Source organism: Amblyomma americanum, chromosome 1, assembly GCF_052857255.1.
Source record: "Amblyomma americanum isolate KBUSLIRL-KWMA chromosome 1, ASM5285725v1, whole genome shotgun sequence".
In the NCBI taxonomy this organism is placed as follows: Eukaryota; Metazoa; Arthropoda; class Arachnida; order Ixodida; family Ixodidae; genus Amblyomma; species Amblyomma americanum.
The window spans coordinates 291051389-291066369 of record NC_135497.1 but is presented as its reverse complement, the minus strand read 5'-3'; the positions used below and the strand labels follow the sequence as shown (position 1 = coordinate 291066369).

Sequence of the window (14981 nt, the reverse complement as noted above, 5' to 3'; positions counted from 1 at the left end):
AATATAATGGGAGATTAAAAGAAGAAAAGAGGAGGATGGGTCAGGGAGAAAGTACGAGGACAAGAGACATGGCGCAGAGCAACCAAGCGTAACCATACAGCATGCTTGCAGCTGCTGACACACCCAGAGAGAGAGCAGAGACCTCTCATTACTGGGGGCCTCCAGAGTACCTCCGCTTGTTCGGCACCACCCCATCTGCAGACGCTGTGTCTCAGTGGTCATGGCCCAAGTGGTCACGGTCTGAGCCATGTGGATGTGCCTGTCCCCATAGCTAAACCTTGTTGTTGTCACATGACTCAGCTTTGTTGCAAGATGGCCCAGCTGTTTCAGCTGACCTCAAGCAAAATTTCGTTTTCCTCCATGTGCTGCAGCCACCACCGCTACATTGCTGGCTAAACAGCTGTGATCTAGCCCCATCTCGTTGCGTCGTTGCTGTTGTCATAGACTGCATGCTTCCCACATCCAGTACTTCCGAATCCAAAGTAACAACACTCCTTAGCCTGTCTCACGTCAGGGTGAAGCTCAGAGTGCTGTGAGTGTAGACAGCAAAAAAGAAACAGGGACATAGGAAAAGCACAAAGACGAGCGCTGTCTTTGTGTTTTTCCTACATCCCTGTCTCTTTTTTGAGCTATCTACACTCATGGATTACCAACTTGCCCAAGCGTCTGTTTTAGTCACAGTGCTGACCCCCACCGGTGATGACACCTGTGAAGGGCTCTTCACAGAAATTTTGCAATGGGAAGGCACTGTGGAAACTCCCCTTCTGCATGTTTACAGATGCAGACAGTGCCGTTTGGACATCTCCAGTGCGGTCCAATAGTGACATTGTAGCCTCGCTGGCGAAGCGTCATCCAATGCAAGTAACGCCGACAAGGAAGCAGAAGACAGCCCCGGCCCCACAATAGGAGCAACTGCATGTGCACTAAACGTTATTTGATAATAATAATTGGCTTTTGGGGGAAAGGAAATGGCGCAGTATCTGTCTCATATATCCTTGGACACCTGAACCGCGCCGTAAGGGAAGGGATAAAGGAGGGAGTGAAAGAAGAGAGGAACAATGAGGTCCCGTAGTGGAGGGCTCCGGAATAATTTCGACCACCTGGGGATCTTTAACGTGCACTGACATCGCACAGCACACGGGCGCCTTAGCGTTTTTCCTCCATAAAAACGCAGCCGCCGCGGTCGGGTTCGAACCCGGGAACTCCGGATCAGTAGTCGAGCGCCCTAACCACTGAGCCACCGCGGCGGGTAAACGTTATTTGCTTGTTTGCCCAAATACAGGGCCTAACAGAGCAGCTGTGGCTCTGTTTGTGCCTTACAGGCTACACTAAGAGCTGCAAGGCCACCTCAGCGCCAGACATAAATAATGGACTTCTGTGCTCCGCCGTGAATAAAAAGCTTCCACATGCGTATTCCTTCATAGAATACCTCAAGTACAGTAGAATCTTGATGATATAATCACCGTTCATACTAATTTCGGGACAATATGAATGCATAAAATTCCTCGGCCAGAGTGCATTGTGTACAATGTGCAGAATTCCAGGCGTTCGGGACCCTCTACTTTGCCACAGCGGATGATACGAACGTGCCAGCCATGAAGCACTAAGCGCTGCCTGTACATCACCAACACTGCAACACCAGTCGTGCAGTACAAACAGTGAGCAGTAAGCAGCAGCCCACGCGTAGCTGACATTGCGACTGCCAGTCATGTGGTATACACTACGAACAGTGAGCAGCGGCCCGCACATCACCGATGTCGTGGTTGCCAGTTGTGCGGTACGCACTGCGAGCAGTGTAAAAAAATCCAAACAGCCGTAAACACAACTGCATGAATGCATTTACACGCCTCTACATAAAAATTTTGTTTGCTTTTGAATGATATGAATTTCAGATAATAGAATGTGTTTCGTAACATTCGAAGCATTGAGATTCTACTGTATCATCCTTTATAAGGTCAGTGGATACATTAAGCTGTTTTTGGTTATGGTGCACTGCCACTTTACACTAGTTTTTACGTGGTCCCGTGGAGTATGTTTTACCAAGGTTTCACTGTATTATAAAGACAACAGCTGACTGCTCCTTAGACAAAAGTCAACCCCCTGCCTTATGTATCAACTGAATCAAGCCAGTCAAGGTAGAAAAAAAGATTGAGGCATGAACATGTTCAACAATGCCCAGCAGTGCACAGCATTAAAATTAAGCAGAAAATGATGCTCTTACAGAGAAATGTCATTCAGATTATTGCTTCTCTGGTTCTACAGTTTCAAGTTCAAATGTCCATAAGTGAAAATGTCATATTAAAAGCTCAACCAATGCTGCAAAATCTCACCTGACCTGTTTCAAGCAAACAAGCTTTTCAAATTCCTTGCAACAAAAATAAGCTAAAGTTTAACAAATTTTAGTTGATCCAAGTGCAAGTGTTTAATAAGTCATTTTTATAGCACCACCATCAGCTACCTGCTCATCCTGTGTGGCTTTCAAGACTAGCAGGTAGACATACACGTTTCACATGTTCACATTTCCCACAACTCAGACCACTTGACCAAGACTGAACAATGTCAGCTAATCTATAGATGAAGCTACTGCAGCGAGCAAAAAATTTAAAAGTGAACATGAACTAGCAACACAATAATGCTTCTCAATACTGCAGTCGCATGTTCTGGTGACTGAAAGACGTGTAAGATCACTACAGGTACGGACATGTGCAAAGAAAGAACCCAGAAGCCTGACCTGATCATGTAGTAAGCAGTGGACAAGTCAGCATGTGTTATGCAGGCGTGCATGCATTGCCGGCAGAAAACAATGACAGTAAGAATGAATGCTATCAAATATGGATGCTTTGTGAACTATAAAGATGATTATATGAAATATAATGCCATAGACGAAAACAAGGGATGTGGCTCCTTGGAGAAATTCTCACAAAGACACAGAAGAAACCTTTGCTCACCATGAGACATAAGAATCTAAAGTCAGCACCCGACACCACACTGGCCCCAGGAAGATAAGTGGAAGACCAAGTTCCTCAAATAAAGTGCGACCGAAACTTGAGCAAAACAAGCAGTGGTAAGCTTAAAAAGACTTGAGGCCATTGCACAGCATTCCATTTATTGCTGAAAGTGCAACATTAAATAATTTTCCGAGTTTTCTAGCTATGAATATGTGTTACAAATCTTAAATGACAACAAATGTTTGAGCTACGTACTGAAACCTGAAGTTTGCTCTGCTTCTTGAAAACAAATTGTTTGCACTACTTCATTCAAACAGAGCTGTACTTAGGCAAACTTTTTGTAATTGACTTTAAAGGAGCATACATACTAAATTTTTGGTTCCGTTTTCTTTAGAATGGCGCATGTGACAGTATACAAGGAGCACCTCATGATTGTCACCTGCAACTGCTAGGTCATATATAACTGAATTTCTTCTCTCATGCTGTTTCGGCTTCAGTTTCAGCACTGAACCAATGGCTGTAATGTCAAAAGCTCAGGGCAGGCCATGTAACGCATTGAAAAGCTGTGATATAATCGATGCTTTATTATTTTAGATCGCAGCAATGCTTAAACCAGTCTGCCTTAAGAGCTGGAATGGCAATGAATGCAGCAGTGATTATACTGCAATTTTTCCATGCTACACATGACCTTTACTGAACTTCGACAACACAGCAATCATTCAGCTCCTGAAGCCGAAAAAGAGAAAGCATGAGAGAAGAAATACCAAAATTGTTTACTGGTCACAGACAAATACCACATGGTCATCCATGTATACTAATGTCTTACGCATCCACACAAACAGGAAAACACACAACAAAAATATGATGTCTATGCTCCTTCAAAGGACCTATCAAAATAGTGTCTGTACTACCTGAGAGACTGAAGTGAGGTACAACAACACTGAAATAACCCTTTCCTGGAAGAATTTTTCCCCTAATTTTTCCACGGAGAGGTTATTAAACATTGCAATTTAATCAGTCAGTGACGTTCCTCTTCAACTTATTTTATGGGCAGTCAGGGGCTACGCTCTAACCAGTACCTGTATCACCCTGTAACATGAAACCCGTCTACTTCCTGCTGGCTGGAACTGAGTACCTTCCTGTATCTTTTCTTCATGCTTTTTCTTTATTTTTATTTATGTGAATACTTGAAAACTTTTCAAATGAATCAAATATAACACGGTTAATATTCATATCTGATTCGGAAGCTGTGTCCTCAATGCATTTCGAATACTCGAAAGGGTACGAACATTCAGGAGTGCATTCACAAGCTTTCCTGTTCACAGGCAAGACGTGGCCTGCTTCACTGACAGCACCATAGCAGCTCTATGCATGGCCCTGTTAGCAATGCGATAACAATTAACTCTTTTTTTCTTTTTTGCGGACTGTGACTATGCAATCCGTTTTGAAGTACTTTGCCTACTCTATGTGATGGAGAACAGGAGATATTGTGTTGAGCCATTTGCAAAGTGTAAGAACAAAAGATGTATGATGCAAAAACAAAAAGGAAGTAAAGGCTAACAGACTGGACCTCTACAAGCACAGTTCAGTTCATCAGTCCAGAGGATGCTGGAGTAACAGACTGGACCTCTACAAGCACAGTTCAGTTCATCAGTCCAGAGGACGCTGGAGGAATACCAGAGGAGAATTGGAAAGGAGGCACTATGTCTTGCACAAAATTTGATGAGCACACACAGCAGCCAATATCCAATCTTTTCTTCAAGATTTAAAAAGGTCGGCAACAGCAGAGTTTGCCAGTTTAGACTGTGAAATCGGTGGAATAGTCCAATAGATGAAAAATATGCTTTTGAATAAGCACAAGCACTGCAGCCATAGTTTGATGATACTATTATTACCAGCTTTGAGAAATACCCATTGCACTCTGAAAATTCTTGAGGCTGTTGGTTGCTGTATAGCGTAGGTAACTTGGAGAGGTAATTAAATTTGACAAAGAATAGGAGTTTGTCGCACAAAGAATTCTACCACAACAGGACTCCCTCTTTATGTAGAGGGCACGCAAGCATGCCTTGCAGTGTTCCTATACCCAGGCTTCAAGTCAACTATATTTATGGGTTAGAATTTTCGGTTTTTGTGTTTTGAAAATCAGCAGACTTCTTTCAGTGTCCAAAATGCCAGTTTTCTTTTTTTTTTTTCAGCAAATATTATTTCTGATGAACGAATTACAGACGTTTTCCGGGGATTTAATATGAAAATTCTACGTGCCAAAATTCACATTTATCACAGCATTTTTGTCACCATGAACGGTTTATTTACTAGTAATTATATGTACAAATGGTAGTACTTGGAGCCGTGCTTGCACAAGGAAATGCTATCACCAGTAAAAAAGTAGAGTTGGCACTGCAGGAAACACTGACGCTGAAATAACTCGGCAAGGAGCTGAGACCCCTTGAAAGAAGCATGGAGTAGAATAAGCATTCGTCTGGGAAGCATTTGACCACAACCCAAGTGCAGCTGAACATAAAACAGTTTCCACATAAGAATGAAAAGCTATGCATACTCAGAGGAGGCTTTGTTGAATGAGGAATGTGATCCAAAAGGTTAGTACTGTACTATGGTCTGCTTGAGACATCTTAACCAATAAAAGGCCGAATAACGGTACCTGCTACCTGAATTCCACGCAAAAGCATCTTTGGAGAAAAAAAAGAGTGAATGAGTGAGAGAGTGCGAGTGAGAGTATGTGCGTGCATGTGTGTGCGTGCTAGGTTTTATGAGCAAATAAGCAGCTATGTCTATTAGTATGTACCAAACAAAGGGTTGGAAAGATTCACTGTTGCGCTGATGGGCTACTAGTTATTAAAGTGTTTGTTTGTTTATGGCATTTTCTTCATTTAAGAGCCTAACAACTTGCAATCATCAAATCAAATCAGACTTTATTTTTTTGCTAACGAAGAAAGAGGAAGCTGAAGCAAAAGGTGTGTAATGCCTGACGAGTCCCCAGCTCCCTTGTACAGTTTGGAGTCCAGTGCACTTGAAAAAGGTAACGCATTACAGTGAAAGAAAGGTATGCAGACTGCTTGAAAAATGGTCAGAGCAAAGTAACAAGGCATGACATGAAATTACATTTCTTCTGTACACAGAAAAATTTTGATAAAAAATAAATGACAGTGTAACAGTATATTAACACCAATCTCAGAAAAAAGTGCAGTACATGTCAAATATGCTATGGTCGTGTCAGCACATCAGAGCACGAGAGTACAAGGATTATGCATGTCATTTGTCATCAGGTAGCCTCTGATTATTTCATTAAAATGTCTCAGAGAAATACTGAATTCAAGATAACTTGAAAAATTATTTAGGGCAGTGGGTGCTTGATAATTTTCTGTTTGCCGTAGTTGCTACGAGTCCAGGGGCCAGTTTCTCTGCGTTCAAAGGTGGTACTCTAATAAAGAATTGTACGGAATGGTGGCATACATTGGGGTTTTGTATATATGTTGGAACAAACAGTAAAAATATATTTTATCTGCCTTAAGCAAATTGTGTTTGAAGAAGAGAGATGCTGTAGCCAAATATTGAGGATGACCATCATACCCTTTGAATGTTCATAACGCCTTCTTTTGTACAGTGATCATCTGTTATAACTGCTTTTAATCGTAGTGCCCTATACAAGAATACAAGAAGACAATTTACAACAGAAAAGTGCACAGTACATAGATACATACCTGCCAACTTCAAAGCTTTCAGATTTGTAAAACCTTCGCGACCACAGGGGGGGTATGCAGATAACTTCAACCATTCAGGTATGACATTAGCGATTCTATAACGACAACAAACTGTTTTACATACAGCGTGTTCAAAATTAGACTATACTGATTTTTTTCTTAAATGTGAAATGCCGTACGCTAATGCTGTTTTTGCACATTGGTAATGTGGCCAGGCAGACACAAATTGGGGTAATAATTGTCCACATAAACTCAAAATTAACAGAAATTCATTCATTACCCTTTTATTGGCTGAAGTTAGCGTGCAAGTTTATATTGAGAAATTGGAGGCAGTTGCCCTTGAGGGCTATTCCATTTTGCACAATTTTAGCGACACAGCAGTGTCCTGAAATGCGGACATCTAAAATTTCGTCCCAGTTCGTGTAATTACGCACGCAAGGCACCGGCTCTCAGCGTGAAGCAGCTGTTGCAGCTGTCGCGTATGGCACTCGGCCTTGCAAGAGTGTGCAAGCATCGCGTCTTTCTACCAGCTGTAGAAGCAATCGCTTAAAGATACAGCTCTCCCTTGCCGCCGACCCAACAGCGATTTATCGGTTTTGATCACCAAGAAGGAAAACGCTGGCCCCGAACGAAGTCATCCACGTCGCCGCTCGCTGCACACTCTTGCAAGGCTGAGTGCTATACGCAACACCTGCGGTACACGAGGGAGATGCTTCACGCCGAAAGCCGCTGTCTCGTATGCGTAATTATATGAACTGAGACAAAATTTCAGATGTCCGCATCTGAGAACACAGGCACGTTGCTAAAATTGTACAAAATGGAATAGCCCTAGAAAGCAACTGCCTCCAAGTTCTCAATATAAACATGCATGCTAACTTCAACCAATAAAAAGTTAATTATTGAATTTTAGTTAATTATGAATTTACAGGGACAATTATTACCCCAATTTGTATCCGCCTGGCTGTATAACCGATGTGAAAAAGCGGCATTAGCATACAACGCTTCACAATTTTTAAAAAATCAGTAAAGTCTAATTTTGAACATGCTGTATATAAGATACAAGAGTAGAAATGTGAGCATTCTAAGAAAGTCTCAGAAACCCAAACACCCAGGAGTTTATGATTGCTGACTCTACCAATTACTGTATTGAAGATCAATTGCATAGCGTCCAATGTTATTGATGGGCCTAAATATAATGTAGATCTACTATTGTAGAATCTCTATACGATCACAGCTGATACACATTTGGTATGATATGAATGCAGGAGCCGCAACCTCGCACCTGCCAGCACTAAGCACTGCCCTCGTATCACACATGCCGTAACGCCAGTTGCGCAGTGCGCAACATGAGCACTGAGCGGTGGCGCACGGCCTGCCCATTGCCGCCACCACGATTGTTAGTCGTGCAGTACACACCACGAGCACTGCACAGTAGCACGAGTAGGCACCAAAGCGGCAATCGCGAGTACCCAGCGCGTGGCCTTAACATCGCCGATGAAGCGACCATCAGTCACGGAGTAGGCATCATCAGCTGAAAACGTAACAGTGTGAATGCATATTCCATGCTTTTGCATACGGATGATTGTTTTTCGATGACACAAGCACTTCTTGTAATCCCGTGAGATTCGTATCATCGACATTCTGGTGTACAATTGAACCCAATATATTGAACTCGCAAAAAAATGCCGATAAGTTCGATGTAATGTGTAATTTGATATAAAACTAGCAGTAAATTTAACAGAATACAAACACAGACATGAAAAAAAATGCACTTCTATGATAGCCACTTACTGCGCGCAGATTACCAAGCAAAATAGCCATGAATAGCCACAGCCTTCTATTGACCTGCAATAGCAACCATGTCGAAGCGCGTGGGCACAGGTTCTCTCAAGTCATCACAATTAAAATCAGTGGTGTCCTGGCTATCTGCAAAGTCGGTAATGATGATTTCGTCCACAAGCTCTCCTAAGGCCTCAGCATTGTTGGAGACAAAGCCGCCTCCGGCTGCCCCATCATAAGTACTACAAATCATGAAGACCTGTGACGGCTTCGTTCAGCTCACCCAACAAAGAATTTGCTCCGTCTTCTCTGGGAAAGCAGAGACCAGAACGCAGGAAGCAGTTCTGTATAGTTTCGTTTTTGCCATCATTCCATGACCCACTCAGCATAGACAGGGCACCTAAGGGAGAGGTTGATTTTTAGGTATCTTCCAGTCCTCAGATTCTGCAGGAGGTATCAGATGTTTCCTTAACCTTTACCATGTCGATTATCCACTGATCCAAGGTTTGAAAGCACCAACATAACGTTTGGCGGCAGGAAGCAAAGTGCAATGTTGCTGAATCTAGCACTGCAGCGGTGGGCACAGTCATTGTTTACGATGAGGCAGATGTTGCAATCTTGGCCTAGCAGGTCATTGTTTCAAGACCTCAGCCACTTGAAAAAAGTTCGCAGGTCATCCACACTCTTATATTGGACCTGTAGCTCACCGGAACTGAAAGTGCGTTCTGCAAGAATTGCAGTCTTGCCTTTTCCGCCGGGTCTCTTCTCTGCTTTTAGCCCAAACATCAGCCTCGTTCTTCAAAATGGTTCTCAGCGTGCTTCTCAAAATCTTGCACGTTGCAGCAACTTCGGATTTCTTCTCACCTCGTTCAATTAGCTTGATAATTTCCAGTGTCACAAAAAAGGGGAGATTCTGCCATTTTAAGGCTGCTAATCAACTGCCACATCAAGTACACAGAGAACGAAAACCATGCGAAATTGCTGATGGCAGCACGACACACCATACGCATGAAATTAATGACAATGCGGGCGCAACACATTAAAAGCGCATATTCTTGTCGGCGACTACGCTCCCCCCGCTTTAGTCATGGAAAATCTACGTCAGCATTGGTCTGCAGTAGCTGCAAGCAAGCCTGCCGTATCGGGACCTATCAGCACGTGCGCGCTGGCAGTGGGCACCCTCCCGGTACTCCGGTCACGGTAACAGTGATGGTAACCCAGTACACGGTATGCTAAAGGTGTGTAATAGCACCCGCAGGTCCATGCGGCAAAACCAACCTCCGGAGGCGTGCGGAGGGAAAGCCAGCTTCTTGAATCGACCGGTGTTGCCCAAAGTGTGATCTATCAGATGTAATTAATGGCTTTTTGTACGATGCAGCCGTAAACTTTCCTATAAATTCACTAGCTTTACAGTGCTAAAAAATTATTCCATATAAAGGATAATTCGATCTAACTTAGTTCGACATGATCAGGTTCGACTGTACTGCATTCTCTCCTAAGACTAGCTTCGAGTGAAAAGGTATGTGCATGTCATAAAATACTACAAAGCGCTTTTTTCTTTGCTTCCCGAGTTTCCTTCTTTAAAATAAAACCCTGTCTACTGTGACCATTTCACCACATAGTTCACAAGGAGACTTTCCTTGTTTCATGAGCATGAGATGAGATTGCCTATCCTCCCAACTCAAACAGTTCAACTTAGAAGTACATCTTGCTGGGCGATTTGGATGACAGTTTCAAATTGACAACAAACTGCAGTAACACAAAAGACAGATAGAAGGAAAGAGGTTGACGGGACTAACACACAATCTTTGCGCCAGTCCCATTCAAAATCAAACAGTTCCCTCTTTTTACACGACAACGCGTGATATGCTTCATGTTTATTTTGCAAATGACAAATTAGGATTTATAATTACTTTAAGCATTATTATACTAGTACAACATGGAATGTTTCTCACTGCATCAGGCCATTTATGATTACGATATGATACTCATTGTGTTCTTGTGCATATGGAATATCTTTCAACCTGCCGTCTTACTGGTCTCAACTAAGCCTTTAGTGTTAAGGCTTTCTAGTGCACTCTTCAGGAAAGTTTAATGTCCCAACGTGTGAAAATAAAAATGTTATTGTGAATAAATGCGCCTGCAATTCGTTGTTCAATATTAAATTTTATATTCAATTATATTATAATCTGATTATTTGTATTCCAGTAGCATTTGAAATATTTTAAATCTGCACACCCCCTATTTTTTTTTTCACCTCCATCGTTTACATGCAGCCACTTTAGGAGGAACTTCGTTCGTGGAGACTAATGCTGCCATATACAGAGGAGGGTGAGGAACTGAAATTGACCAAACAGCTTAGGCAAGTGATGTACTGGCATGCAAATGCCGTAGTTTGGCTTGAGGAAAGGGCCAAACCCCCCAGTCCTTACGTCGAATGATTTGCTCTACTGCCACGGAACGGATTGTCTGCAAATACAAACATCATGCCATTGACACCATGCTCTAGCTTCACAATTTACTACTTTGTCCTTCTAATCCATAGCACAACAAAATCAATTCACTGTCGTCAGAAAACAAACCACAAAACTTTAAGTAATACCGACAAAGTTTTAGGGTGACCATTTTTATGCCTTGAAAGAGGCCTCTGGGCCTAGTAATCATGAAAATGAGCTCAGAACACCAGTGTGCAGAGCTAATAATTAATCAGAAACGATTTCAAACCAGCAGTTTCAGTCTTGATCGGTGCCACCTCTAGAGTGCACTTTGACGCCATAGGCGACCTGCCAACCTGGGCTACCACATTCTGATGACATCAGCGTTGCCAACAATCACTGGTGGTTCCTGTGAACAACCACCGAGTACGTTGACGTCACAATAATTGGGACAAGTGCACGCTGATGTCACTCAACGTGGGTGGAAATGCCAAGCTGCTGCTCGGACAACCTTCAAAATCATATTAAATTATTTTCTATTCAACGCCTGTGACTGACACTTGCTACAAGGAAAATCCTTACGCTCCTGATTTTTTATAATATCGCTTGTTTGTGTTTGAAAATATTGTGTCTGCACCTTTTAAACCAACCACACAGCAACATGCATTAACACCGAGAGTGAACTATACAGCATTCCGAGCAGACGACATTCTTCCTCAGTTTGAAGTGTGGCATAGCTTAGAATACTATCGTTTGGTTCTGGTCTTCCCATTCCGTTTCCGTAGGAGGGCAAAATATAGTAAATCACAACGATACTGAAATAAACTCCTGTGCTTTTTTTAGACAGTGCTCTTCAAACTGATGTCAGTCCCCAGCCTAACATTAGGTGCACAGTGGAGAGTGTAAACACACAGGGCTGTGCAGCCTTATTTGGCCAAGAGCCACGATTTTCAAATATTATTAGCTTCACACAGAGCACATAAACTTAAATCGAATGCTCACAAGTACATCTGATATTGATTCCGTGCATTAGAGTAGGCCATAAAATTTGTTTCAGGGCCACTTCAAATTTGCTCTAAAGATGCTTCAGAGTATGCAAACCATGGGAACCCTCCTTGGTTTTCTTCCTGAATGTATATCACTACAAGGTTGCTGCACTACTCACAACACAATTCCTGCGTGTTTTCTTCGGGGGAAATTGGCCTTTGAAATTTCTTCGGTACATTGTCCAGACAGGGTCATCCCCATAGGTTTCTTTGTAAGCTGAAAACAAAAAGAATAACTGAATCATACATGCCAAACTGTTGATTATTCATACAAAAGGAACATGAAAACTAAGAAATGTCTTGTAAATTTTCAACGGTTTCATAAAGTGCAAAAAATGCCGTGAATGATTTTCCGGTGTCTTGGGTGTAGTTACTATCACAGTCAGACATTTTGCGATCAGTTAATTACCACTAAGACAAATAATCAACTAGTCAACTGACAAGTTTTATTTTGCCAACAGTACTGTTCACCAACAGTTGCATTGCAAGCAAGCAGGAACTTTATGCAAGTTGTGATCCAGAATTGGTGTAGCTTAGGCCCACTCATGTTTGTTGGTAAGCAATATGATGAGCATTACAGGATGAGACATGCTACCAGCACTGAAAGACAAGGATAAGAAAAGCCAAGCTTAACACCCCAACCACTGGCCTCGTTTGTCTTCTGTCTTTATCTTCTGGCACTGGTACTGTGTTGCATCCTGTTCTAAGCAACCAACTGGCCCAGCTCTCTGCATTAAATGCACCACAGTTTGGCATTGAGTGCAAACATACTAAATGTTAGAGATTTCCAGCTGACACAGCATGACACGAAAATTGGGGGAGGGGGGCAAACCTTTGCTCTCCAGATACTGGATACTTAATTCTGGAGGATGGAGAGTCACTTTCTTGACATTTAGTGTGCCATCATCACTTGTCTCTTCACTGTCTTCAGCTCCACCCTCTGTTTCCACTTCCTCTTCTTCCTTGCAAAAACTGCAAGCTGATGTGGACAGCTTCTTGCAGCCCTAAGCAAGCAAGCATACAAACCAATATGTGATCACTTCCACTATGTACCTTGAAGAAGCACTTATTTCTTATTTCTGAATGCAACTAAAAATATGACAAGGATTAATGGGAGAGACCTAGGTCACAGCACAACATCCAGTGTCCTTTTATAGCTTGCAGTGTGCCAAAGTACTCAGTCAAATTGATTTACAACTAGCCCAAACTTACAGCTGATCTATTAAAGACTAACATAATTTGGAGATGATGAAAAAGCACGCAGCTGATTTCTTTATTAAGAAATACTGACCAAACAATTTCCTGTCAAGTCAATGAAATGCTCACATTTAGAGTTGGAAGGAAAAGTCAAAGGCTGAAATTTTTGCTGTGCTCCCAAAAAAATTGTGTAACCCTTTGTGTCTTGTGCATCTAGACATTGTCACTTTAGCCACTTGTTCCAGTACTCGGCGCATGCAAAAATTTTTAGAAGACTTTCTTCTCTCAAAGGATATAAGAATAGGGTGCAATACACAGCACGATATTCTGAAGTGATCCTCACGGCAAGCGCGAAGGTGCGCGAAGCAAGCAGGCGCAGCATGCAGTCGCGCATGCTACGCCTGTTTGCTTTTTTAATGTGAATGTGTCGTTTTTATTAGCTGTTGAGCACTTCACGATCATTCTTCTTTATTTGTGTTCGTCACTTTTTGTAAGTGATCTTTGGCCATCGCTGAGCTGACAGTAATAATATATTTAAATTTCCATGGCACTTGGTTGGTATAGGATTAGACTGCATGTGTGTAGAAATAAAGAAGCCTCCTAAGGGGCACCAGCAAGGTAACTATTAGGTTCTGAAAACTATAAGAGATTGAATAATTTGCGTTCAGTCCAACAGGACGCGTATTAACCGACAAAACATAGCAGAGGTAGCCGATACAGTCCTGCATTTGTGAGTGACCTGTACTAAACTGAATCGGGAGAAAGCACGCGATCCAAGTTAGCGGTTAACTGGGTTAGTTTGGTTCATGCATTGGGTTCATGCATTCCGAAGACTCTCTCAACAGAAGTACACTCACCTCAAGCCGACTCAAGGAACAAACAGAGGAGAGTTCCTGGATTTTGGAGGTCTCTGGAAGCAACAATTTCTTCTCGACTGACTGCAAGTACACGGGCAGCGGCTTACATGCTGCCCGCAAGCTGCGCCGTAAGCAAGCACGCCACATGAGGGCGGCCATGTTTAAAAATATGGTGTCTTCGGCTGACGGCACTCGTGGAGTTTTCCACGCACTCGTGCAGTGCCCCAAGTTCGGCTGGATGCCACTCGTGCAGCGTCTTACGTTCGGCTGGGACGAGCACGACACGAGTGCGCGCCACCGCGCCACCGTGGAGACCGACGGTGGAGCGCGGTGCAATCCCGTCGTGCAGCTCGCGCTAGCAGACGTCGCGGGCGGACGATGCTGTTGGCGCAGACAATATCACTACACAGTGGCCGATAGGAAGCATCGACGAAGTGGAAAAAACACGAAGCATCACAAGTGGGCATATTTTAAAGAAATGTTGAATGTTGTAGCGGCTGCGATGCATTTATTCGCGCTGCAATCATGCAGCCACCCGCCGGCGAGCGCTGTGCCTTGACCGTTTGAAAAAATTAAAGGTTCGTCAATATTTTTAGTGCGGCGAACGACAAATGCGGTTCATCTGGCACGCATGCACTTTATGACATCATACTTTTTGTCAGCGTGAGCATAGGTTAAAAGATATATCAATACAGTGACAATGTGGGGAGCTGAGATTGGATTGAGAATCGTCGGCAGATATTTCCGGAAGTCACTATAGCTGCTCTAAAGCGTATGCGTCAAAACCAGCAAGCATAACGCCGTGGTGTGTCTGACAAACCTGCACAAGCACAGTCGCAGTATTTCATGAGCATGGTCGTGGTTCCCGCAAGAGGTTGTTGCTAACTGTACAAATTGCTGACTGCAGTCGGCGTCGGCAGCTCGTAAAAATGGCCTCTGAGATAAGTGAGAGTCTCAGAGGCCACGGTGAACAGAGGGCAGAAAGAGCAACGGCACTCTG

The 14981-nt window shown here is 43.0% G+C and overlaps 1 protein-coding gene across 2 annotated transcripts in view; it reads right to left on the bottom strand.

Moving 5' to 3' along the window:
- The window catches only part of LOC144115245 (uncharacterized), a 31605-nt gene extending 17306 nt beyond the window's left edge, over positions 1–14299 (bottom strand). The window contains exons 1-3 of one of the 2 annotated variants that reach the window (XM_077649539.1): positions 13982–14299; positions 12760–12931; positions 12047–12144 (exon numbers count right to left, since the gene is read on the bottom strand). In XM_077649539.1, the coding sequence (XP_077505665.1) occupies positions 12047–12144; positions 12760–12931; positions 13982–14140 (429 nt within the window). In that variant the 5' untranslated portion in view covers positions 14141–14299. The remainder of the gene's footprint in view (positions 1–12046; positions 12145–12759; positions 12932–13981) is intronic. The other variant, XM_077649538.1, reaches the window with a different exon arrangement.
- Positions 14300–14981: the final 682 nt, after the last annotated feature.